General features: G+C 39.2%; 1 protein-coding gene across 6 annotated transcripts in view; it reads left to right on the forward strand.

The window, feature by feature from the left end:
• Positions 1 to 26,069, forward strand: part of LOC111874242 (cleavage and polyadenylation specificity factor subunit 1) — a 150,656-nt gene that overhangs the window by 105,773 nt on the left and 18,814 nt on the right. For all 6 annotated transcript variants that reach the window (XM_023869575.2, XM_023869574.2, XM_023869573.2 and 3 more), the window contains 6 exons: positions 5,970 to 6,128; positions 8,675 to 8,827; positions 16,737 to 16,913; positions 17,313 to 17,445; positions 22,613 to 22,753; positions 24,949 to 25,078. In XM_023869575.2, the coding sequence (XP_023725343.1) occupies positions 5,970 to 6,128; positions 8,675 to 8,827; positions 16,737 to 16,913; positions 17,313 to 17,445; positions 22,613 to 22,753; positions 24,949 to 25,078 (893 nt within the window). The remainder of the gene's footprint in view (positions 1 to 5,969; positions 6,129 to 8,674; positions 8,828 to 16,736; positions 16,914 to 17,312; positions 17,446 to 22,612; positions 22,754 to 24,948; positions 25,079 to 26,069) is intronic.

Consider the following 26,069-nt stretch of genomic DNA (forward strand, 5'->3'; position numbering starts at 1 on the left):
TGGGATTTGTGGTGGACAAAGTGGCACTGGGGCAGGTTTTGTCCTAGTACTTCCATTTCCCCTGCCAATCTTTATTCCACCAATTGCTCCACAATCACCCTCACTTATCATCTGGGGCTCGTACAATAGGCCAGAAGTTGCCGCAGTACAAGGGACTTAGTCCCACCCCATTAGCAATAAAAAAAAGGGTTTCGTACTTCCTACCAGCTCTACAAACTTTAGGTTCCTTATATCCTCATTGCCTGACATCTTTATGACAAATCTTGCACCTACAATATCAATGATGGAACTGGATAGCATTCCAAAATACATGGGCATTTCATTGACATTGCCTTGAAGTGTCATGCTGACTTCTTTCAACATGAAGGCCACTGCTATAAAACAGAACCTGTTCCTCCACATAACTTGAACACCACCCTGAACTAGACTTAAAATTTCAGCCTTTCACTGAGTAGTAATGTTGCACTAAACTGACATACCATTCTGTCTTTGAATCTATACAGTCAGTTTTCACGTCAAATTGGCATAAGTTGTGGCTTTTGGTTTCTGCCTTCAGATATGTGCCTTAGGAAACAACTGTATATTATTGCTTCTGCATGTTTAATCACCACAGCCTGCAAATACAAATCAGAATTGCAGTGCCTGACACTTTTTCCTGTATTATTCCCATTTATACTAGTACATTTCCTGGCATGAACTGTCATGTCTGTGATGAGTGACATTTGTCTATTAGCACAGAATCTGGTGATATAGATCACTGAATTTCTGCTCTTCCCCCCCCACCCACTTGATGCCACTTTTGGTAGCCTTATGACTTCTGGCCTTGAAATATAGTTCTCTCTCGCTTTTTCACTTACTACTTACATTACACCATAGTGTGAACTAGTCATCCATAGTACAGGCACGGTAAAAGCTCAAACCTGATTAAAAACATGTGATACTTAGATAGCATTCAAGTTCATGATGGCAACCCATAGTTTTGTAACCCTTAGAAGGAGGAAAGCATGAGGTTGAAATAAGTCTACATACCTGTCAGGGACTCAGGTGAGTCAACATGGGAAGCAAGGAAATTGTTAACAGATCCTTCTCGCTAAGCCTACATGTATATACACCATGTTACAGAAGTTAACTATAGGTCTCCATGTCAGTCAGCATATTGCATTCCTTCAAGTTCCCCATGTTCTGTAATCAGATCAAACTCTTCTGGTAATATCCATTGCCTAAATTTGGTTCTTCTCATGATTCCATTTCCTTGCCTTATATACAGGTACTTAGAAAGTGTGACTGACCTGTTCTGTCCATTTGACATGGTGTGTCATGATGTAAGTTGTTTCTGAGGTAGTAGGGTCACAGTTCCAGCACTTCTGAATCACATCAGTTGCTAATTCTGCCTGTTTCACATCTCCCACAATTATAACCTATAGCTGCACCATGGCCAAATTCTAATACCAGAACCTTCACGTGGCTGATTGTACTGTATTTTGGTAATTCTTGGACTCTGATTGTCTCTACTCTTAGCTGATGTGTCTTTAAATAAAACACCAAGACACTTTTTCTATCCTATTCCACCCTACTGTTGTTGTTTAGTTACAGAAGTTTCCTCATTCCTTTCTACTCTGACAAGCTGTCGACAAAGTTCCTCATACATTCTTCTTCAAATCTCAACTATAGGGTGCCATGATACAACAAGCCATATTTGTTCTGTTGGAAATTTCTACGTAATCAGTAAAGCAAATTACTTTTCTACTCTTCATATAGGGATTTGCTGAGGAAAATGTTTTGACTTAAAATAAATAAAGCAATTGATAACTGAGAGAAGTACATATTGAGAAACCTCACAATTTGTACACCTCACCTAATATTATTAGGTGATTAGATTTAGAAGTGTAAGGTGGACAAGATATGTAACATGCATGTGGGGAAAAAATTGCATACAGAACTTTGACTGGAAGAATTGAAGTCTTGGGGGGATTGAAGAATTAATAACATTAAAATGGGTCTTAGGAAAATAGGTTTTGTAGCTGCTAATGATGTCAGATTAGCTCATTATAGGATATAGCAGTGGACATTGATTGTGTGAAACATTTTTGGAGTTCATAACAGTGAGGAGTTGTTTCAGAGCTGAGTAACTATTAACTGCTCAAGGAAGATGCTCTACCGTGAGGTTTTTTAATTGTCTAGAGAATGATAACTGTTTTGTAGAACTGAAGCTTATTGTGATGTGCACTGTGTCAGTAACTCAGCATATTCTTTATTAGGTTTTTTATTGCTATTGGGGTGGGACTAAGTCCCTTGTACTGCGGTCAGTTCTGGCCTATTATACCAGCCCAGATGATAGGTGAGGGTGATTGTGGAGCAATTGGTAGAATGAAGATTGGCAGGCAACCCGAAGTACTTGGATTAAAACCTACACCAGCGCCACTTTGTCCACCACAAATCCCGCTTGACCAGACCCAGGATCAAACCCGGGCCACCGAGTTGGGATTCCAGCGACTAACCACTTGAGCTATGGCGCGGCCCCTTTATTAGGTTGATAATTATGCTTCTGCTTTTTGTGCATTCCTATGAATTGCTTCAATAATGCCTGTATTCCATATATATACAGGATGTCCCAGGAGGAATGTGCCAGACTTCAGGAGGGTGTTCCTTATATTAAAGTATGCTGATATCACCCAAAACACCTATGTCCAAAGTTGAACGGTTATGGAGATAATGGGCAGAGAAGTGTGAAACTTTGACAGGTGTTACACACTTGCTGATTACCAAATACATATTAAAACTGGCAGGAATATGTGGTTTCTGTAATGTTAATAATGTATGTAACATCAAACTAACTTGTGAGTGACATGAAGCCATTAAATTGAACTACAAAAAAACTTTCACGGCATGTCATAGTTGTCCTTAGGGTTCCAAGCACTATACATGACACATGAATGGCAAGCACTGATATAACATGGCCGACTGTGCATTCTGGTATAAGCTGACTACATAACTGTGCTAAAATACAGTACCTGCTTTATAGTAATTGTTCAAAGTGTCCTCCACCAGCTGCAATGCAGTTTTCGGCACTCATCATGAGGGACTGGGTAGCAGAAGCAGTGTTGCCTGAATGGTGATGTATGTGTTCTGCCGCTGCAAAAATACGATCCCCCAGTGCTTCTTGTGAATCAGCCTTAGTTTAGTAGGCTAACGTCTTCATGTGGCCCCAGAGGTAATAATCTAGAGGCGTAAGATCTGGCAACCTCGGTGGCCATCCAACAGGCTCGCCACGACCTAACCAGCGATTAGGGAAGGATTCATCTGAGTAGTGTCTCACGTGCTGAGTGTAATGTGGGGGAGACCCATTATGTTGGAAGTACATTTGGCTCCTTGTCATTAACGGGATGTCTTCCAACAAACATGGTAACTCATTCCTCAGGAACGCTTCATATGTGTTTCCAGTTAAATTGTTGTGAAACACAAAAGGTCTGATTAACCTGTTCCCAGCCACACAATGCCATACATTCACAGAAAATCTCTTGGAATTTCATTACCATTATCTCATGTGGATTATTATGGGACCACGTATGCACATTTCGTAAATTATTTACACTGTCCTGGGTAAAAGATGCCTCATCACTGAATAAAATGACGCTTAACAGTTCAGGATGAGCTTTTATCCAGTGGCACAAATCCGTACACAGAGCATGGTCGCTAGGTTCCAGATATTGTACCGTTTGATCATGGTAAGGATACAACTCTTCATCATGTAAAGTTCATCTCACCTGCATACGTGATATGCCAATGCGAGAGGCCATTCTACGAGTGGACAGACGCGGACTTCTCTGAACCATCTCAAGAATGTTCTCTCATGTGTTTGTCATTCGTACATCCTCCCTTTCAGAGTGCACAGAAACACTCTGAAGAGAACCAGTATCACACAGTGTCTGTGAAATTCGCGTAAATACACTTTGAGATGGAATCTTTCGATCGGGAAAATGCCTTTGGTATTCTTCAACAGCAGCACGTGCATTGCCACCACAAAATCCATACGCAAAATGCATATCACAATATTCCACGTGTGAAAACAAAAGGCATTTCAGCAATTCCGCACAACTAACCTACCAACCATTCTCAACGCGTCCGCAATGTACCCTGAAGGAATCACCTAAGCTTACGGCTAGTGTGAGCCGTCATCACCACACTCAAGGACAAACATTGATAAGACTTGTCAGCCGACAGGTACAGTGCGTGAACCCGCCAAAAGACCACACTTTTCTCGGGCCATTATCTCCGTAACCGTTCAACTTTGGACATAGATGTTTTGGGTTATATTGGCATACTTTAACATAAGGAACACCCTCCTGAAGCGTGGCACATTCCTCCTGGGACACTCTGTATGTATATGAGTTTTCATTTTACCTGTCAAACACAAAAAAAAAACAAACATCAAATAACTGACTCACATTCCACTTTGTATATCTGAGTTTATTTGCTAGTACAGTGTTGCTACATGTGCTGGCTCATTGAGCCATCATCAGGCGATACATAAACAAGTCTTATACTATTGAATGTATGGATCCATATATTGTTCTTAGTTGTGTATTATGAATAAAGTGATAATACAGCATGCTTGTCTCACTTTTACTATTCACCATTATATGCACAAATTAAATGGTTCTGTACTGAATCTGTACTTGTTTAAAATGTATAAAATAAGCATTTAAACTTAGTTCCAAATGGTATTATATATTGATAGGAGTTTTTGTAATGATTACTTCCAAGGTGTTTTAGAAACTCATGGAAAATGTTATCTTGGCCAGGCTGTTTTTAAGGTTTCTTACTGCTTCTTATAATTCTTCAAGATTAAAGTCTTTGGTAAATATTTCATCGTCCTTAGAATAGTTGTTCTCACTGCTTGTAACCTTGATCTTTTGTTTATATAGTTTATTCTTTCTTTTATTTTCTTTATTAAGTTTATACTGGGTTGTATAGGGTGTGTTAATTTTTTTTTCTTTTTCCCATCTGATATTTATTTTCCCTGAAGCATTATTGGTTGTTCAGTTCTAGGTGGAAACCTGTTGTTAAGTGTATTCATAAACTTACAAATTTTAGTTGGGTCTGTTCTGTAATTTAGGTTTTGTAGAAATGAGTTAAATTATTTTTTTTTAGCTTTGTTTATATTTAGGTGTAATTTTGCTACAGTTTTTCTCCATTGGACTATAGAATCTTGTTTTTGTGACCTTTCTGCTTTTGTCTTGCTAGGTCTCTCAGATTTTTTAATGACTAGTTGTGGGTTCCACAAGGATTTATATTTGACTTGCCTATTTATCCCATTTTGCTTTTTGGAAATTCCAAGATACTTTGTGTGTTTGTTCATTCTGATATCTTCCCATATTTATTGTCAGGATTACTGTTCTGTGCCCAGATCCTGGATCTTCTATTACTTCTTGTATGGTCTGGTATTTAATTTTTTTTGGCTATTATCTTGATTAAAAAATGTTGTGTATATGATGTAACTGTCTACTCTAATGTTGCTTATATGTTGATATTTGTTGTTGGGTCATAGTTGGGTATGTTGAGTGTGTTGTTGGATATGTAGTCTTTATTCAAGCTTACGTTGTTACATCTGCTTTCATCGCTTGTTGAATCCTAACTGTGCATATAATGTTGAATAGTAAAAGTGAGAGAAGCATGCTGTGTTATCACTTTATTAAAAATACATGACTGAAAACAATATATTGATCCATATAGAAAGCACAGTTCAATAGTGTAAGACTTGTTTATGTATCACCTAATTATGGCTCCATGAGCCAAACATGTAGCAACAGTGTACAAGCAAATAAACTCAGATATGCACAGTGGAATGTGATTGAGTTATTTGATGTTTGTTTTTGTTGTGTTTGACAAGTGAAATGAAAAAACTCACATATATATAGTACTTAACAGACAACAAGATGCATTCCTTAAAGCCTGTATTTCCATTGCAGGTGATCCCCAACACGAAAATGGAGCTTGAAGAATGGGAGCATGTGACATGTTTGAAAAATGTAAGTCTGGCATATGAGGGCACACGAAGTGGACTGAAGGGCTACATTGCTGTTGGCACAAATTACAACTATGGGGAGGATATCACCAGTCGGGGCAGGGTAAGACCCAATGAGATATTAGCCCAGAACCTTGGGCACAAAGTAATTCTAAATTTGATTCACCATTGTATGTATTCTTGCAGAGTATTATTTCTTTCCATAACCTCATCACCTTTTGTGATCATCGTTAACTCTCCAGTATCAGCCCATTTGGTCTGTTACAGAAATTAATAAACTTGGTCTTTCCATGTCTTTAGGGAACTCTGAACTATCTTCTTCATCTGGGTTGGAGGTTTATCATATCTCTGGTGACTCTCTCAGACCCCATTGTTTCATCTCAAATCATCTCATCACTTGTTGATACTGGTCAATAGATTTAGTGGTACTGCATGAGCTGTAGAGGTTATGCAGTGTTGCATTAGATGTAGAACTTATTGTGAATGATGAGTTTGGATGGATGTGTAGAAAAGGTTTAATGATTTATTGGCCTTGCCACTACCATTATGATCTGTTTTGAGTATTACAAAAGAATTAATCCATCATTTCAGAGGTTTTCCTTCTCATGGGTTAATATTTTATAATTTTTTGAATGGCTCCTATATCTAACTTCTTTCAGTATGTTCTTTCATTTGTGAAACTTGTAAGTCTGTCGTCATTGTTTCAGTCCTCCTGTGGTCAGAAAGAATGGAACCTGATCTCAGTCAGCACATTTTGGCTGAGTTTAGTCTTCTCTCATCAGTGTACTGTAAGGCTTATGTAGCCTGTGCTTTAGGCATTTGAATCCCTATGTGTCCTGAATATAGTGAAGATATGGTAAATTCACATTTGATGTGATAGCAAACTCACTTTAGTTGATTTGTATCTGTATTCAATCCCAAATCCACCTAACATTTCAGTCTTGGAATATCATCTTTCTTAATTGTAGGTATATTTAATGATTCTCTAAGTTACTCAGGCTATATAGTGTTATATGATGGAATGATTAGTAAATAATGAGTTGGAATAGAAATGGTAGTGGCCTTATTCAGAAGTGATTTGTAAGTGTGTAGGGTTTGTGGTTCTCACAGCAGTAGTTATGAAGAGACTGTCCTCCAGGATATAATGCCAAGTAGTCCATTTAAAGTCAACTGACATTTCAGGTCAACATGTTGCCCTCATCTTCAAGCACAAAACCAGCAAGAAACAGGCAGCAGGCAAAGACTCATCATATACAGCCAAGCTCATTAGCACACATTGTTACAGTAAAAGCTGCAGATACCTGGCACTTCCAGGACCAAAGGCTTGCTGGATAGTGTAACTTTCTGGATATTAGAATGTTATACCTAATATATATCTTAGTGTACCTAGCAAACTCATGGACATACTTAAGCATTTAATTTGTCACTTGGTATATGTCGTAGCATCCTGCAGCACTTCACTAAGTACCAGATGGTTTTATAGTCTCACATGCAGCACATCTTTCTATAAAACTTGCTAAAAGTTTTATACATCATATAAATTTTAATTTATTTAAAGCCAAAACATGTAGTAAATAACTTTCAGTAAGTCAAAATCTATATGACATGTAAAACTTATAAAGTGAATAACTTTTAGTAAGTTTTATAGAAAACATACTGCGCATGAGACTGTGAAACCATTTGTCACTTGATATCCTATCTTGTTTTCCCTTCCAAACTTTCTATTCCCATTTCATCTTTGCTTATATATCATGATGTATATATTATGTAAAAGAAAAACCAACAGGAAACCCAATTTTTCACTCTTTCGGTAACCATATTCACAAATAGTCAATTTCCAGTTAAAGAGCTTTCCAGATGGTCTAGTGCCAGATATCACAGCTTTTACTATATCAGTTTATTCACATTTAAAAGACTCAGACATGTTATAAGTTAATCATTTACAGTTCATCAGTTGTTGCTGAATCAGTTCTTTAAATCTTTAACTTGTCTTGGTTGCCAGGATTGTAGCAGCATTAATGCAGGTGTGAGGCCACGCCATAGCTCAAGTGGTTAGTCACTGGCTTCCCACCACGGTGGCCCAGGTTCAATCCCAGGTCTTGTCAAGTGGAATGTGTGGTGGACAAAGTGGCGCTGGGGCAGGTTTTCTCCAAGTACTTCGGTTTCCCCTGCCAATCTTCATTCCACCAAGTGCTCCACAATCACCCTCACCTAGCATCTGGGGCTGGTACAATAGGCCAGAAGTGGCCGCGGTACCAGGAACTTAGTCCCACCACACTAGCATTAAAAAAAATGCAGGTGTGTTCCGAGACATGCTTTCATTTATTCAGTAAGAGACCAATGTCTGCCAGAGGGTTAAGGTTGAAGCCATACAAGCCTAATTTGAGATACTGTCCAGACATTTGCCTGGAGGAACTGATGAATACTATGAAAAACCTCAGTTGGAATAATCAGTCTGAAGGCCCAGATTTAATCCCCGGATCTTCTGAATATGAAACAGAAGTGCTGACCTATTATCTATAACTTTCAGTACCTTTTCTTCTTATCTCTGACTTCCCATTAACACTCCTCTTCATCTTCCTTTCACTTGACTTCCTGTCACTCCTTTATATGTTTCTGCATTCTAACCTTGCTGAAATCCATGTGCAGATCCTCATCTTTGACATTATTGAGGTGGTACCAGAGCCTGGCCAACCACTAACCAAAAATCGCTTCAAGATGGTATACTCCAAGGAGCAGAAGGGACCCGTCACAGCTATCACACATGTGCTGGGCTTCCTTGTGTCTGCTGTTGGCCAGAAGGTGAGCTTCTGCAGATCCAAATCTAGTAAACATTTGGCTGTCCAAAGATGTTTTAGCTATTGTCACAGGAGAAAGCATGAAAGCTTAATTTAATTTGATGATAGATGCTAGTTCTATGCTGTTTCCCTGGGTTGCCTGCAGACAGCCTTAACCTTTATGAGCCGAAGGACACCATATGGGGACCTTTAAAGTAAAGCCGAGTGACCGAAAGACACCGTATGGTGACTCGCAGTCCACGCATGTGCACAGTGTTTTAAAATATAATTTTAAGATAGAAATTCTTGTTCTACTTACATTATTTTTGGACACCTGCTTTATAAGTAGACTGTCTTCCCTCCTGCATCATCTAACTGAATGTTGCATGTAACTGAATGCAGAGTCCAACGTCGCAATTCATGCAATTTTTCTGTATGTAACTCTGTTTTCCACGCAAAGCACACACACGCAACATCTGTCTCATATTAGCAGGAAGTAGGCCAGTGATGGCGAGTGGTCTCCTGTATTCGTAACGCTTATAAAACATCACAATTTCAACTATGCTGCATGGCCCCATTTCGCATGGAAGAAGCCGTAATTGAGAGGCCGCTCGTAAATCACACCATCCAGAATGTGTTACAGTTTATTCTGAAGGGAAGCGGCCTCCGTAGTCTAGAGGTAGTGTTCCCACCTCATGACTCGTGGTACGCGGGTTCAAATACCTGGCGGAGGTCGTCAAATTTTTAAGGGCGGAAAAATTCAGGGAACAAGTCCTCCGGGAGGGACTTTAAGCTGTGTGTCCCGTGTCATAACTTTACGGCACGTAAAAGAACCTCATATCCCCAAAAGGGATCACTGAGCCAAATTCCAGGACGTTTCCCGCCCAACAATAGTCTCTGAGGCCTCTGATAGATGGGGGAAGCATTATAGACACCGCTAAGCAAGTGGCCGAACTCGCTTGCTCGGCGGGACTGATGGTACGCACCATTTATCGGTAGGGTATAGAGACTGGTAGAATATCATAGAGGGAAGCACAGTCGCGGTGCATGGGGAAACCCACCCTCTCTAAATAACTAACTAACTAACTAATTATTCTGAAGGGAGTGGAAGCAAGTGGAATTAGGTGATATTCCAAGAGCAGTGCCTCTGTCTGGATAGTCTGATATACCGTATATAAACAATCAGAGTTTCATAAGGACAAAGAAGGCTAAGAACTCCCCACACTCCTGTATACAAGAAGTCGACTTGACTGGAGAATGTGCAATGAAAACAGACATCCTCTCCCCTTGAGATAAGACATAGTCAGACCGTGTGTCAGCAGCATGCATTTACACTGCAGAAACGTTTTATGCAGAAGCTTTATGCATTTTTGTGGACAGACGCTCAAAATTGGGGAAAATTTTTTTGGAATCAGTGTAACAATTTTTACAGATTCTAAAATCTGTAAATTACAGTTTCTGATTCTATATACTTTCTAGATAAAAGTAGCGTTTATTTCGTTCGTTTATCACAAAAATTGTAGAAATCACAGCATTTTGAGTAACATGATTACAATTTTTATTACTCTACAATGGCTGGCATTTAAATTAACTTCGTCCCGCTGTCACTACCAGAATTTAAATGGCCCATCTCTTAATGGTTAATGCAGTGACTATATTGAGTTAAGAATTTTGTCAATGAAGTTGTTCATCATGTATGTCTCTGTCCATGAGATATGAAAGTAAGTCAATAAGTAAGTTATAAATGGATATAGAACTTAAACAAATAAGAGTACTGATTTGAAAAATGCTTTTATTTCTCAACATAATCTCCCTGTACATTGATGCACTTGTCCCATCATTTCACAAGCCCCTGAAAACCAGCAACATAAAATTCTTTGGGCTGCTGTCGGAACCAGGCGTGTTCACACGGCATGGCCTACCTCATAATGCATGACAGGTTAGGTTTTCACAAAGTCTGTGCACGATGGATCCGCGCATGCTGACCCCACAACACAAAATGCAAAGAATTGGACTGGCATTACAGCATCTCAATCACTACCACGATGAAGGACACAGTATGCTAGCCTGAATTGTCACAGGTGATGAGTCTTGGGTTCACCATTACCAGCCCAAGACAAAGCATGTGTCAATGCAGTGGAAACATCCTGCGTCACCTGTCAAAGAAAAGTTTAAGGTGACACCATCCTCCAGGAAAATGATGTACACAGTCTTCTGTAATCACAAAGGCATATTTCTCACCACATTCCAGCCTCAAGGACAAACCATAAATGCCAACTCCTACTGTAACATCCTCAGGAAACTTCATCAGGCCATTCAGCGGTAGCATGCAACCTGTCATGCATTATGAGGTAGGCCATGCCGTGTGAACACGCCTGGTTCTGACAGCAACCCAAAGAATTTTATGCTGCTGGTTTTCAGGGGCTTGTGAAATGATGGAACAAGTGCCTCAATGTACAGGGAGATTATGTTGAGAAATAAAAGCATTTTTCAAATCAGTACTCTTATTTGTTTAAGTTCTGTATCCATGTGTAACTTACTTATTGACTTACCTATGTATTAGCAGAAGATAGGCCATTTCTAGGAATAACAAAAGGCATTCCAGGCCTTTTCTTCTAATTGGCCTTACATAATTTTATTTAATGGTTTGCAGTACACTTGTGATGTTATTGTGGTTACTTGTTACATGAATTCCACCATCAGCACTCCTGTCCCAGAAAACATCATCACCTTTTTGGCAGAAGTTTGAAGCTTTTCGGCTTGTTTGGTGAATATTTGTGCAGCCACTGCTTCGAGTGCCCTTTGGTTTCAACATTCACAAATGAAACCCAGGTTTCATCACATGTTACTTATACAATGTGATTGAGAAATGATTGCCATCTTTGTGGTATCGCTTTATAAAAGTCAAAACCAAAGCCATTCTCTGCAACCCATCTGGCACAAAATTTTTTACAGCCTAGCCTAATTTTGATAATCTCATACAGAACAGTGCATGAAATTTGTGGAAATTTACATGAAAGTTCTGAAATTTTGAAGTGCCATAATTCATAGATTTTTTGGGCCACACTTTGAAGAAGATTATCCCTGGCAACAGATGTGGGCCATTTCACTCTTCATTGCAAACATTTGTTTGCCCATCTTTGAACATCTAAACCATTGTCTTGCAGTTCCTTCACTCATTACATTTTGGCTGTAAACTGCACATAATTCACTATGGATTTCTACAGTGCTCATGTTTTTAGCATGAAGAAAGCAGAGAGCAGCATGAATTTCACATTCTGGCAGGATTATTTATCCCAGGACACATCATGTCACTCTGTAGAGAGAAGAACAAACACTAGGTGAAAAGTTGTGTAATGGTTTATGAGACAGTGAGTCATGTGATGCTGCCTCACATGTGTGAGCTCACTCCCACTTCTACATTAGTTGCCTAAGAGAAACAGAAGTTACTTTCCAAATAGCCCTTATAGCACTTATGGGTTGGACTGGCAGGTGGCAGTGAGCGGTATCTGTGCCTCAGTCACCATTGCAGCCTAGGCCTTTGTCAGAAACAAATTGCAGTGAAATCATTATGCGGTGTATAGTGGAGAGATTATCTGTGGCACCTTTAGCTAGATATAGTAATTATTTATTTTGATGGTTCTGCCCATTTGTTACATTTGAGAAAACGTAGAAGCATGTACAGAATGCCTGAGGATGGACTTAGAGGGCTGAAACATGTCGCAGCAGTAAAATAAAGTGTGATTTTAGCAACATTTTAAGAAATTTAAATGTGATTATAATAACATTTTTAAAATAAAAGTTTATGTTACACTAGCTGTGCCCGGCCACACCTTGCTGTGGCTGTCTGCCCGTTCTTCCCCAGTTTGATTTGAAATTACTCGACGCATTGCTTCCGCTCCGTGAGTACGATGACCTAAGTTTGATCTTCTGCAAGGCATTATTTGGATGAATTAAAGCAGATCATTTGCACTGATGAAGCACCAAAAAAAACGAAATGAAAAACAATGAAAAATAAACCATACTCCAGACTCACTTCCTCAGCGGTTATTCCAGACTCGTGATACTGAACAGTCGATGGAGCTACACTCTCTTATACATATAGCCAGCGGTCGGACGGGATAGGGAATACCTAATCGAAGAGTTAGTTTCATCTGTTGCTTAGAAAATGCTAGCGCAGAACACCTTGCAGAAGTGTTTCATTTTAACTGTCGTTACGCAATGGAACCTCAATTCCTATGCAATGGCCCACTGTTATTGCGTTTCCATGGAAGTATACTTTCTGGTTTCATCCGTTGTTATGCAACGGTCTGTTCTAGCGTTACTATGGAAATGACTCCTGGATTCCGAACATGTGACATGTTTTTACCTGTTTTTACCTGTCACAGGCGTGACATCTACATAATAGGTATATAAAAACTCGCGCCTATTCGAATGCAACATTCTCTCAAAATTTCGAAGCAATCGGTGAAGAACTTTCGGAGATCTTCAACCAGAGACAAACCAACAGTTATGTTTTTATTTATATAGTTAGATTAAAGACAGGAACAAGTGGATGAGTGAGGTACAGGTACTTATTAATACAAAGGAAAGATTACAAAGTGTAAAGGTGAAAAGGGTTGTGAGATGTCAAGGCTCCCACATTTTTCTGGACAGACGGCTCACAGATGGTGATGAGGTTGTCAGTGTTATGCTCCAGCCACCCTTTACCCCCAGGAAGATTCCTGGTACTCATTTCTGTTAGAGGCTGAATGCAGGTAGAGGGATTACAGAGTGTATGGTGGCAGTGTTGAAGTAATGGCCATTAATGAAATTTATAAAGTGTCTGTCACTGTATATCTGACTACCGTATCACACACACCTTGACTGTTAAAGTTGGTCAGGTTGTGACTGAAAGAAATTTTTCAGTGTATCAATTTTGGATTTGAGGTGCTCACAGCAGTTACTTTAAAAAGTACTGTTTGCTGGGACGTAATGATTTGTAGTACAGTAGACATTCATATTTGTGAGGGATGGACTGCCTCCATCTGCTTGCGTAGTTTACTCTTTGACTGTGCAGGAGGTAGTACACTCTAAAACATGGATAAACATGTAATCCTTACTTCGCTTATGCTGAAAGAACAGATATGATAAAACACTTTTTATATAAGAACAGTATTCTGTTGGTTGTACCAAATGAGTTTACTCAAGCAGTAATGCTTTTGATATTTATTCCTGATGTGTCTGGTTCAAATCTTGGCCAGGACGACATTTCTAACTGTGGATTTTTGTAGTTTTCCTGTATTGCTCCAGACAGGTGTCAAGATAGTTCTTAACCTTTCAGAGACAGGCTATTTAAATGGTGGTAGTTTCAGCAGGCTGGAATTTATTTAAATGCTCGCCACTCTAGAGGATTAAATTTGTGATCATGTTACTAAAAATGCTGTAACTTTAAAATTTGTGTGGTAAATGAACGAAATTAACGTTGCTTTTATATAGAAAGAATATAGAATCAGATACTGTAACTGACAGATTTTAAAATCTGTAAAAATTCTTACACTGTTTTTTTTTTTTTTTACACCTCCTGCACAGTACGTTTCAGCAGTATAAATGTTGGCTCCTGACATATCAGATAGAGGGAGGGGAAGTTCATATTTGTTTCTGCTGAATCATATTCTCAGATTACAGACGTCGGGGTTCCTTGTAGCATACGTAGTAAATTCTTGGCGACGTTAGATCAGAGGCTTCTGTAGTTCACATTGTACAGTCGTCCAGTGTTTCGGTACTCTGACCTGAGTCATCTCTACATACTTTCATGGCCTCAGTTCGTTTGAAAGAAGATGAAATTGAACGGCAGTTGTGTGATACAGATGATTTTGACAGTGGTCATGACGGAAGCTCCGAAAGTGAAGTCGACGAAGAACCATTATCTTCATTGACAACCTGGGGACAGCCACACCAGCATGACAGGAAGGGCGTTAATAATTTTTCCGCTGGAGCAGTGGAGATAAATCTCAGTGAAGCTCCACACGTAAATAAGGATTCTGCCCCACTCTGTGTTTTCATGCTTTACTTCACAGGCATTATCCAGCTGCTGGTGGAAGAGACTAACAGATATCATCACCAGGACCTAGACAGACTTGAAGACGGATCTTCTACACGCCCTGATGTAACCGACTCTGAGATGTTTCTTTTTCTAGGAATCATCATTCAAATGGGATATAATATAAGGGACAGACTAAAAGACTACTGGTCAACTGCTGAGCAATTTTGCATGCTTTCTACAGCAACACAATGAAACGCGACCGTTTTCTTCACATTCTTCGTTTCATTCATTTTGCAGATAACAATACAGAAATTGACAGGAATGCTGACAGTTATGACCAATTATGGAAAATTTGGACCATCTTTGATACTCTAAATGACGCATATCAGAAATATAATCCTTCTCAGCATTTGTCTGTTGATGAAATAATTGTCAAATTCAAAGGGAGGGTGGTTTTCAGACAGTACATTCCTAAGAAACACTAATGTTTCGGAATCAAAATCTACAAACTCTCTTGACGCTGCTGGGTATACTTATGACATGAAGGTTTACTAAGGGAAAGACAGGACACGTGCCAACCAAGATGTGACAGCAACACATGCTACGGTTAGTGACCTCTGCAGAAGGGTTGAGGGAGTAGGCCACAAACTGTACACGAACAATTTCTTTTCATCACCAGACTTGTTTGATGAACTAGTGACAAAGGAAATAAGTTGCTGTGGGACATTCAGACTCAATCGGAAGGGCTTGCCTCAAGACTTTCGCAACAGACAACTTCGATTGAAGAAAGGTGACATTCAGATTAGGGTGAGAGGGGACGTGACAGCACTAGTTTGGAAGGATAAACGTGATGTTAATATGTTGACAAACTGCACTCTCCTCCAGCAGAAGGCACTTTCTGTGATGAGCATGGAAATGCCATCAAACCATCAATTGCTGCTGATTACAATAAGCACATGGGATATGTTGACAAGGCAGACAGAATGACTAATAGCTATTCCATCAGTCGTACCTGGAAATAGAAAAACAGATTGTTCTTCCATCTCCTGGATCTGATGATTCTGAACAGTTTCATCATGTTGTCATGCTGTGGTGCAAGATTGTTGAACTTTCGTCTCGCCCTTGTGCGAAATATGCTGGAACATGCTGCAGGGGGTCCACCTCGTCCACAACGGCCCATAGGTCGACCTCCTGCTCTGTCATCTGCAATATGTTGATTAGAGGGAGCCAATCAACATCACTGGCCAACTTCCTCAGTCACGAGACTGAACTGTCATGTGCGCTCTTCACGTGGAAAGAGGAGAAATATCCGAACAAAGTGCATAAAATGCGACGTTGGACTCTGCATTTTCGGGTGTTTCCAGGAGTATCACATGAAAGCTAGATTCAGTTAGATGATGCAGGAGTGAAGCCTCTTTACTTATCAAGCTGATGCCGAAAAAGAATATAAGTAAAACAAAGATTTCTATCTTAAAATTAGTTTTTCAGAACACTGTTCACACACGTGGACTACACGTCCCATATGGCACACTTCGGCCATGATGACTGCACTTTAAATGCCCCATACGGCATACTTCGTCTCTTAAGGGTTAAACTAGGTCATGGCCACATTCTTTCCAGTTCTTTGCCCACCATTATCCAATCATTCAATGCTGTATAGAGTGAGTTACTGACATTTTCATAGCGAGTGACTTCTTATAATGGAAGTCTGGACTCAATCCCAGGACAATAAATGTTACAGGATGGAAGTGGAACATGTACTTCTTGAACTGCTCTGGTCTTCCCCTTTGAGTCATCATTCCACTGGTGCCATCACAGCCTTCAGACCTATGACACATTATGGCACATTGGCACATTATGGTCCCCAGATAGGACCTCACCTCTAATAAGACCTCTGTTGTTGCTTCAGATCTACATCTGGCAGCTGAAGGACAATGATCTTGTGGGCGTAGCATTTATTGACACCAACATCTACATCCATCAGCTGCTAAGCATCAAGAGTCTGATTTTGGTGGCAGATGTGTACAAGTCAATCAGTCTGCTGCGCTTCCAAGAAGAGTACCGCACTCTGTCACTTGTCAGCAGGGTGGGTCTGCCTTTATCATATGTAACATAGCCATCCCAGTAGTAGACTCTTAAGACTGCTCACACCCTTCAGATTCATGTGTCAGTGGAAGTGATAGACACCGCCACACCATTACAACTTGTTGCTCTTTCATTATCAGTTTTGCTTCTCACAAAACCTGTAATCTTTACATGTAAAGAAACTACAGGTAGGTCTGCATATCACTTCAAGTAATATTTTAAATGAAGTTATATAAAATCTTGGATCAGACATTACTTCCAGTGCAGGAACAAGAAGAGTGAGCTTTTGTTACCCCTGTCATCTGCCTGAGGCTGATGTTATGACATTATTACTGTATTATCAAACAAATCTGTCCATCTTTTTAGAGATGATGCTATCTGCTCTTGTGCTCCTCAACAGGATTTCCGCCCATCAGAAGTGTATACATGTGAGTTCCTTCTAGACAATACACAAATGGGATTCCTTGTGGCCGATGGAGACAAGAACGTGGTGCTGTATATGTACCAACCTGAGTCACGAGAGAGCTTTGGAGGTAGATTCATCAGCTATTATTATTCATGCACCTGTATTTTTGATTTTGAAATTAAGAGAAATTAAACCACCATCTACCTTATGCATTATGTTCGCACATATTAAAGATGTCAGACAGCTGTGGCACCAAAGTCTTCAAAGGTTAGAAACAGGTAGAAAATCCAGAGTGGGTGGGTTGAGCGGTAGGCCAAGTAGGAAGATGATATATTTGGTGTGGTTTGCTACATGCCATTTGATGTGTGTCACGATGATGCCAAGCAGAACACAGTATAAGTGGATTAAATAATATGCCATGTGAAGAAATGTGATTAGCATGATATGAAGCTTTAGGTGGTAAATAAATGAAAACAAATAATGTTTCTTTTGCTATCAAATTGAAATCACTTTACAGACACCAGATATAACCCAAGTAGATTAAATAATGAGAATAAATTCTTCCACATAAATACAAAATTTAAATGACACACTTTTTTTCCAATTTATATTAATAAAATACAAGAGTGGAGACATACTGTGAAATAATGTGACAGATTTCACTGAATGCATAACTGAAAAATGAATTTGATGAAGTATAAAGACACCCATAGAAATACAACTATTTTATTTCTGGACATTATCCATCATCCTGTTTTTATTTAAAACAGTGTTTCAGAGACTGGATTCTATATCTGTCTTCAGGTGGAACCTACTCAGTTGGGCCCAGTCGATAGAGCTAGTCCCTTTCTCTGGACACCAGCACAAACACAAGTTAGGATATACAAATGAGGCACAGCTCAAGATCATCTGCAGGAGTTAAGACAAACATTAAAAACAGTAAAAGAACTCCACACATATGAGGCCTAGTACTAGAGCACTATCAGAATAGTATAGTATAGTATAGTATTTATTGCATTCAAGCAAATCCAATTACAGGCCAACACCACTGGACACAGAACAAGTCAAATATCTTCAACAAATGCTCCAACAATGGAACTAGTCAACATAAAATATACATAACACAATACCAAGTTTAATTGTAAATAAAATAAGTTAAAATTGTAATAAAAACACATTACATAATAAATTCATTCAACTTAGTAGCTTATATATCTCAAACCATAAAAGATCACAACATCCATCAACTATAATGAGGTATGTTTGTTACATGGCATACCAGTCAAGTTGGCGATTATATCTTACATGTTCAATACCAAATAAAACCAGTCAAGGTATAAGCTTGCTATATACAATGCAGGTATCAGTGCAATTCCAAACAATGCATGCAATATTGAATGAACATAGTAAATTACTACTCATTTATACAACCAAAATATTCATCCAAAGTATAAAAGGATTTTGAATGTAAAAAGGCATTTAAGGCCACTCTAAATTCCTTATTATCATGTGCTACTTCCTTTATTTTTAATGGGAGACAATTAAAAAGTTTAATTCCATAGCAATAAGGACCCTTCTGATGAACTGTTAAATTTGTCTGAGGGCAATATAAATCTAAACCGCGCCTTGTATTGAGACCATGAATCTGTGCTGATGTATGGAATAGACCCTTATTATTTACAACAAATATCAATAAAGAAAATATATATTGGGACTGGAGTGGCAAAATCCCCCAATCCCTAAATGCTTGTCTACAGGAATCCCTTGCTCTTAGCCCACTCATAATTCTAATTATTCTTTTTTGAATTCTAAAAATTTGTACACTAAACGAGGTATTGCCCCAGAAGATAATTCCATAGGTTAAAAGTGAATGAAAATAACAATAGTAAATCATTTTTAATGTTTCGGTAGGCATGATGGGTTTAATAACCCTCATTGAATAACACGCCTTACACAACTTAGGTATGAGTTGGGATATATGGGCCTTCCAAGTACACGTGCTTTCAACAATTATACCCAAGAACTTCGCTTCGGTACTGTTTGGGATCACATTATTGCAATAATTAACCATAACTCCGGTATTAGGACAAGACTTAGCCGCAAATTGTACATGTTTAGTTTTGCTGAAGTTTAGGGTTAACAGGTTTGACTTGAACCACTCATTAAGGCAGTCAAAAGAGATATTCACATCCCTATTATATTGTAAGTTATTATTGCTACTAATCACCAAACTAGTGTCATCTGCGAATAAGACTGGTTTAGCTGTGCTATTAAAAATTGTAGAAAGATCATCACTAGAGAGATGAATTCTCTGTATGGCACCAACATAAAAAGCACAATTTTCTCACTTAATCTACACTGTATGGAGATGTTATCTTTACTTCTGCTACAATAATGGGAGTCCAGAAGGGAGAGATGTCCAAGCTGAGTTGACTGACTGAATGACCTATCAGACATGTGGGCAGATTCCTTGTATTTCCTGAATGTTGTGTTTCATTCAGTCTGCAAAACCTTTGCTTCTTTCCAACAAAATTGTGGCCTTCGTACACAAATCCAGAGGTCCTGGGTTCGATTCCCTTCGCTACCAGATTTTCTGAGAAGTGGTGGGTCTGGAACAGGGTCTAGTCAGCCTCGTGAGGATAATTGAGGAGCTGTTTCAAGGAAGTAGCTGTTCTGGTCTAGAAAATTGAAATTAACCACCATGGGGATTCATTACGCTGACCATGCAACACCCTCTACCCACTAAAGTTGCCACTAACTTCGCCGATAAGCGGTGGCCGCTTGGTGGATATAGTTTGCTTACAGACTAAAGTCACGGAGTACACATGTTGAGGTGAGGTAAGGTAAAGGTAAAGCTCTCCTAGTAACAGACCATGAAGGCCCATAGGGTTGTGAGATGTTGAGGCTTCCACATTTTCTCTAGGCAGTTGGCTCACAAATGGCATTAAGATTTTCAGCCTCATGTGCTGGCTGCCCTTTACCCTCAGGAAGATTCCTGGTATTCATTTGTTAGAGACTGAGTCGACCCCAGGACCATAATGGGGCTGGAAGGATTTGGTAAATTGAAAAAAAAAAATCACCTCATCAGGACTCGAACCCACGACTTTCCAGCTTGTAGCATAGTGCCTCAATCAACTATGCTACCGTGTGCCTCCACACATGTTGAGGTAATTTTTTTATTTTTCAAGAAGACCTTACCTCAGCTTATATTTGTGCTCCTTAATGTGTACTTGTAAAGGTCTGCTTGTTTTGCCGATGTAACATCTGTCACAATCCCATGGGTTATTGTACACACACTGCTTCATCTGCTGGGCATTTCTAACCAGACCAGTTTTCATCAGTGTCCCACGGAGTGTATATTTAGTTTTGAAAATGGTCGTGACACTGACACAATGTCCAGTGCATCTGAATTTCTTGGAAGTGTTCTTAATATTGGATAATTGCAGTGCCCTTGGTTGCTTCTTGATGGCTTCATTATGGAGTCTGTGAATTATTGTGGGTATTCATTAAGTATCAGATCATGTCTTATGTTCTTAATTTCTTTTTTGTTGTTAGATATTTAGCAGTGAAAAAGTTTCACAAATGCTTCAGATTCATACAAAATCCAGTACATTACACAGACATCATTATTCAGTAATTCAACAGTTGAAACCCAAATTTGAATAGGATAACTTAAGTAAAATCTGAGGTTCTTACAGCAGTGGTTATATCTTCTGCTATATAGTGCCATGTTGTTTGTTGAAAATCAACAAGTGACTAGGAAGAACATGTCACCTCCGTCTTCACTTCTAAAGAGTAAGGCGAGCAAGAAACCAGGTTGAAGCAGGCTGCAAGCAAAGCTTTAACTGACAGTTTTTTAAAGGAGCATTTCACTTTGTGCATAGAACTAGTTGACAGTGATATTCTCCATGGCAAATCATTTTTTTTAGATTCATGCATCATTTTCTTCCAGAAGATTTTTTTTGTAAACATTTGGAAAAATGTACATGATGTAACAGTGGAGTACATTGGTTTCATTTACCCCCCCCCCTCAAAGTCTTTCTTCTGAAAGCAGTACTACAGATTGTGTGTAAATGAATTTGTTCCTAAGATAGTCCTGGATATTTGTAGATAAATGTTAAAATGCTGTCACACTTTTGGCGAATTTTATGCATCATTCTCTATTGCATAAATCATTAACAATAAGTGATGCAATTTGTCAGATCATCACATGTCAAAAATTAGAAATTAATAGTAAGTTGAATTTAATTTTTGAATTCTACAGACAGGGTGGCACATGAAATGATCCAGTATTTGATTTAGTATTAATTATTCAACCATGCAGTGAATGATGTGTTGTAACATGGCAACACAGTAGATCATGGAGATCAGTTCTTACTCTTCCTGAACCCACTAGTGTTGCATTGTTCCTGCTCATATGTCAGTTTACGCAAGATGGCTGACAGAAGAACACTGTCTGTAGAACAATGCATACAACGGTGGTGTTCTTTTCTTAAACAAGAAGTATATTGGTCACACAGGCGATTTCATGCCCATTTTCAAATGTGATGAGTGCATTCATTCAAAACAATTCATAAACTTTATAACCAGTTTAATAATATGGTTCAATGTATGAGAGGAAATGTCACCGGCCTTCATCTGTCCATTTTCCGGAGAACATTGACACTGTCAGAGTGACACTGCAAAGAAGCCCCAGTAAATCAACAAGGAAGGCTGCAGCACAACTATGGATGTGCACATGATCGGTGCAACAAATGTTGAAAAGTGATTTGAATTTGTGTCCATACAAAATGACAACAGTGTTCCCTAAACTTACCGTTCAAAACAAACATCAAAGACTGGCAATTGGTGAATGGGCTCAGAATAATGAGATTTTGTTCAACAGAGTTTTTGGTTTTCTGATGAGGCACACTTCCACTTGGATGGTGTGGTTGTTTTACCAAACATGCTTGTGCATGTCCAAAAAGCCTTATAGGCTTTATTGATGACTTTGTCCAGCTGCTTTTTCCATATCAGTCCCTTGTCTAATACTAGACCATGGTACTTGACGTGACTGGAGAGCTGGATCATTTTATTGAAGAGTTTTGTATGTTAGCCTCTAGCATCGCAATTCAAGTAAACATTTTATGAATAGTAGATCAAATACTGGATCACTATGTGCACCACCCTGTAGCTGCAGTCACTTACTCTTGACCCCTCTAGGCAAACTCGAGGTCTGGATTCCAGATTTATATATTACTGGATCAATTATAAAGCTCCCAGAAATGTCTTCTCATGATGTTATCCTCTGCCAGGTCAGCGACTGCTTCGAAAGGCAGACTTCCACCTTGGTCAGCACATCAATACTTTCTTCAGGATACGATGCAAAATGCCCGAGAATTTTGCTGACAAGAAGTACCTCCAGGGAGCTGAGAAGAGGCATATCACTATGTTTGGTATGTATGTCCCAGAATTGGACACATCAGATTGCAGCATCTAGCTGATGTTGGTGCACCAAAGTAGTTAAACCCCAACTCTGGACTTTTCACTTATCCAGATGCTTCTGAGATATTTTAGTAAGATCAGTGATTAATTAAACAAGACTGGGAAGGTATAATCCATACCAGAATACATATTGTGACATGTAAATCCATTGCTAGGTAATGGCTTGTTGCAACACGTCTCCAAAATTATAACAGAGATACCAAGTCCTAGGCAACACATACAGAATCGTTTCTGCTACAGCAGATAGGTAAAGGTTGTTCACACAGCAATGAAAGACAAATCTACAAAGTAGAAACTCTTATAGGTGGAGATCTCTGTACGGTTTGACCAGAACCTTCCTCAGGGAGAGATAGACTACAAGAAGAATCCAGAATACAGAAGACTAGAGATTATATACTGGAGATACATACCAAGCAGTAGAAGCCCAGTCGAAGAACAAGATAGAAGAGAGGAGATTGGGTACAAACCTGCTCACTGAATTTGTACAAGGAGCAAGAGTAGAAGTGTTGAAGACTTTGTGTCTTATTGTTCCAGTAACCTTTTGAAGTGTTATATAAGTATTTATAGGTCCACCTGGTGATTGTCCAATAAATCAATTCATCAGTCCAGAGAAACCATTAAATACTTGTTGCATTATAATGTGTTCTTTGCCATGTCATGTACAGATGGTCACATAAGTATATACGAGAGTAAGTCAGTAAGTAAGATACAAATGGATATAGAACTTAAACAAATAAGAGTACTGATTTGAAAAATGCTTTTATTTCTCAACATAATCTCCCTGTACATTGAGGCACTTGTCCCATCATTTCACAAGCCCCTGAAAACCAGCAGCATAAAATTCTTTGGGCTGCTGTTCGAACCAGGCGGTGACTTCCCTGTCTACAGCTTCATTGTCGGGAAAATGTTCAGCCGAAAGAAGGTGTTTTAAGAGGGCCAAACAAACGGAAGTTGCTTGGAGCTATGTCGGGGATATAGCCCTGACTTCCATTTGTTTGGCCCTCTTAAACATCTTCTTTCGGCTTAACATTTTCCCGACGAAGCTGTAGAAAAGGAAGTCACTGCCTGGTTCTGACAGTAGCCCAAAGAATTTTAGGCTGCTGGTTTTCAGGGGCTTGTGAAATGATGGGACAAGTGCTTCAGTGTATGGGGAAATTATGTTGAGAAATAAAAGCATTTTTCAAATCAGTACTCTTATTTGTTTAAGTTCTATATCCATTTGTAACTTACTTATTGACTTACCTACATAAATTTTGTTTCTAAGGCTTGATATTGTGACATGTTGCGCAACGGAGAACCCCTCTCTACCCAGCAGCAACGTGGCAACTCAGGCCACAGTGACGTGGCGGATGAGTCAGTGCTCCCCTCCGCATGGTAACGCAACACGCGGTGACATAAGACGGCGCGAGGTAAGAGCGTTGCTAGGCTATACGCAAACACTGTGACGTGGCACGCAACAGGCAACACTGCGGCTATATAAGGGAACTGCACAGCAGCTACGAGTCAGTTGTAATGTGGCTATCACAGAGTTAAGTAGTAGTCGAGCAAGTATGTTATCAACAGTTCTCAAGGCAGCTACCTACGAGTTAGTTCCGAGAGAGTTCCAAGTTAGCCAGCAACCAGTCAGTTGTATTCTGGCATTTGCAGTGTAGTATTTGTGATACTGCAGATAGCAGTGATTGTGAATCTGTAATTTGGGTGATTGTAAGTGCGAATGTGAAATAAAATTTGCTATATCAAATACGGCGTGAAGTTATTTGTCGCGTTATACACCCAACACGTGTCCATATATATATATATCTTTCCTCATACTTGAAGTCATATTTTGTAAGAGAAGATACCAGTAGATTTACATATTACAAATTTATATTTTTGTGCAGAATGTTACAGTAGATTCATGTAGCAAATAACACACTCGGCTCATTGTTGGAAAGTACCCAGTTTCAGTCTTGGCCAGGCTAGCTAGTCTGATCAAAATATTCCATTGTTTTCTCATTCAACACCTTACAACCTCAGCATTGCCAGTAATAACCTAGGTTTGAGTTTGGAATGAGTGTATGGAATGTCTGTTAAAAATTGAATGTTTTGCCATTTTAAACAGTTCACCATGGTCATTGTTTATATAAATGGAAAATGTGTGTTGCAGCAACATTGGATGGGGGACTAGGCTATGTTCTCCCAGTTCCAGAGAAGACTTACCGCAGACTACTCATGTTGCAGAATGTTTTAGTGAATCACATTGCACACACAGGAGGACTGAACCCCAAAGCATTCAGGTGAGCTGACTACAGTAGGACAATATTTATCATATTCTAGAGCAGTTATTCTCAGTGGCAACTTAAGATCTTGATGATAGCTTGTTTAGTCCACTGCTCTCTCACTGTATGCCAGTGTACTATTCCAACATCTTGTTACCACCAGCATTGAACTACTGATTTCACAGTGCACCCTATTTTGCCACACACGAACACTGTACACCACTTCTGGCTCATTCAACATGTTGTCAGCATCCAAGACAGGACCCCTCACCAGTTATAATCTCAGGGGATCTTTGACCTATATGTGAGCAACTTTAAAATTAACATTTTTAGATGTTTGTTGTTTGATAATGGTGAAACTCTACCTGTATTGTTTTCAGTGATTCAGACACTTTTTGGATACCATATATTTCATAACCAAGAAGCAGGTTCATGTTTTACTTAACTTTTGATGATTTTCTTTGTGGAGGGGGGATGTGCTCATAAAGGCTGTGGCTCGGAACTACCAAAATTTCACCTTAAGAAGATGCATGTCATTCATTGCTGCGAGACTCTCAAATACAGTTTGCAGCCAGCCATACTTCCTTGCCTGTTTTGTTTTATGTTGTTTTTCTTTTAAATTTCATACATTTCAGAATCAATAATCTTTTTGTTCCCTTTCCAAAAAGCTAAGATTAACACTTATTTATAATTTTGCCTGCAGAAGTAAACACAGAAAACTAAATATATGTTGATGTCTCATGATGCAGGACAGAATTATAATATGAAGACAGGAAATAAATTGAAGAAAGTAGTCTTCTGGGATTTGTCACCGTGTATATGTGGTGTTAACCGACGTTTCAGAGGAACATATCGCCTCCGTCTTCAGGGTAGAAAGAAAAATATAAGAAATCCACAGGCAAAGAGACTGAGAACTGGTAAAAGCAGACTGGTGTTGGAAATATACACAGCTGTGTGAGAGCAGTGAAGGAAAGGGGGAAGGGGAAGTCTACAAGTGAAATCAGTGGAG

The sequence above is a fragment of the Cryptotermes secundus genome, unplaced genomic scaffold, assembly GCF_002891405.2.
Source record: "Cryptotermes secundus unplaced genomic scaffold, Csec_1.0 scaffold1171, whole genome shotgun sequence".
NCBI classification, from domain to species: Eukaryota; Metazoa; Arthropoda; class Insecta; order Blattodea; family Kalotermitidae; genus Cryptotermes; species Cryptotermes secundus.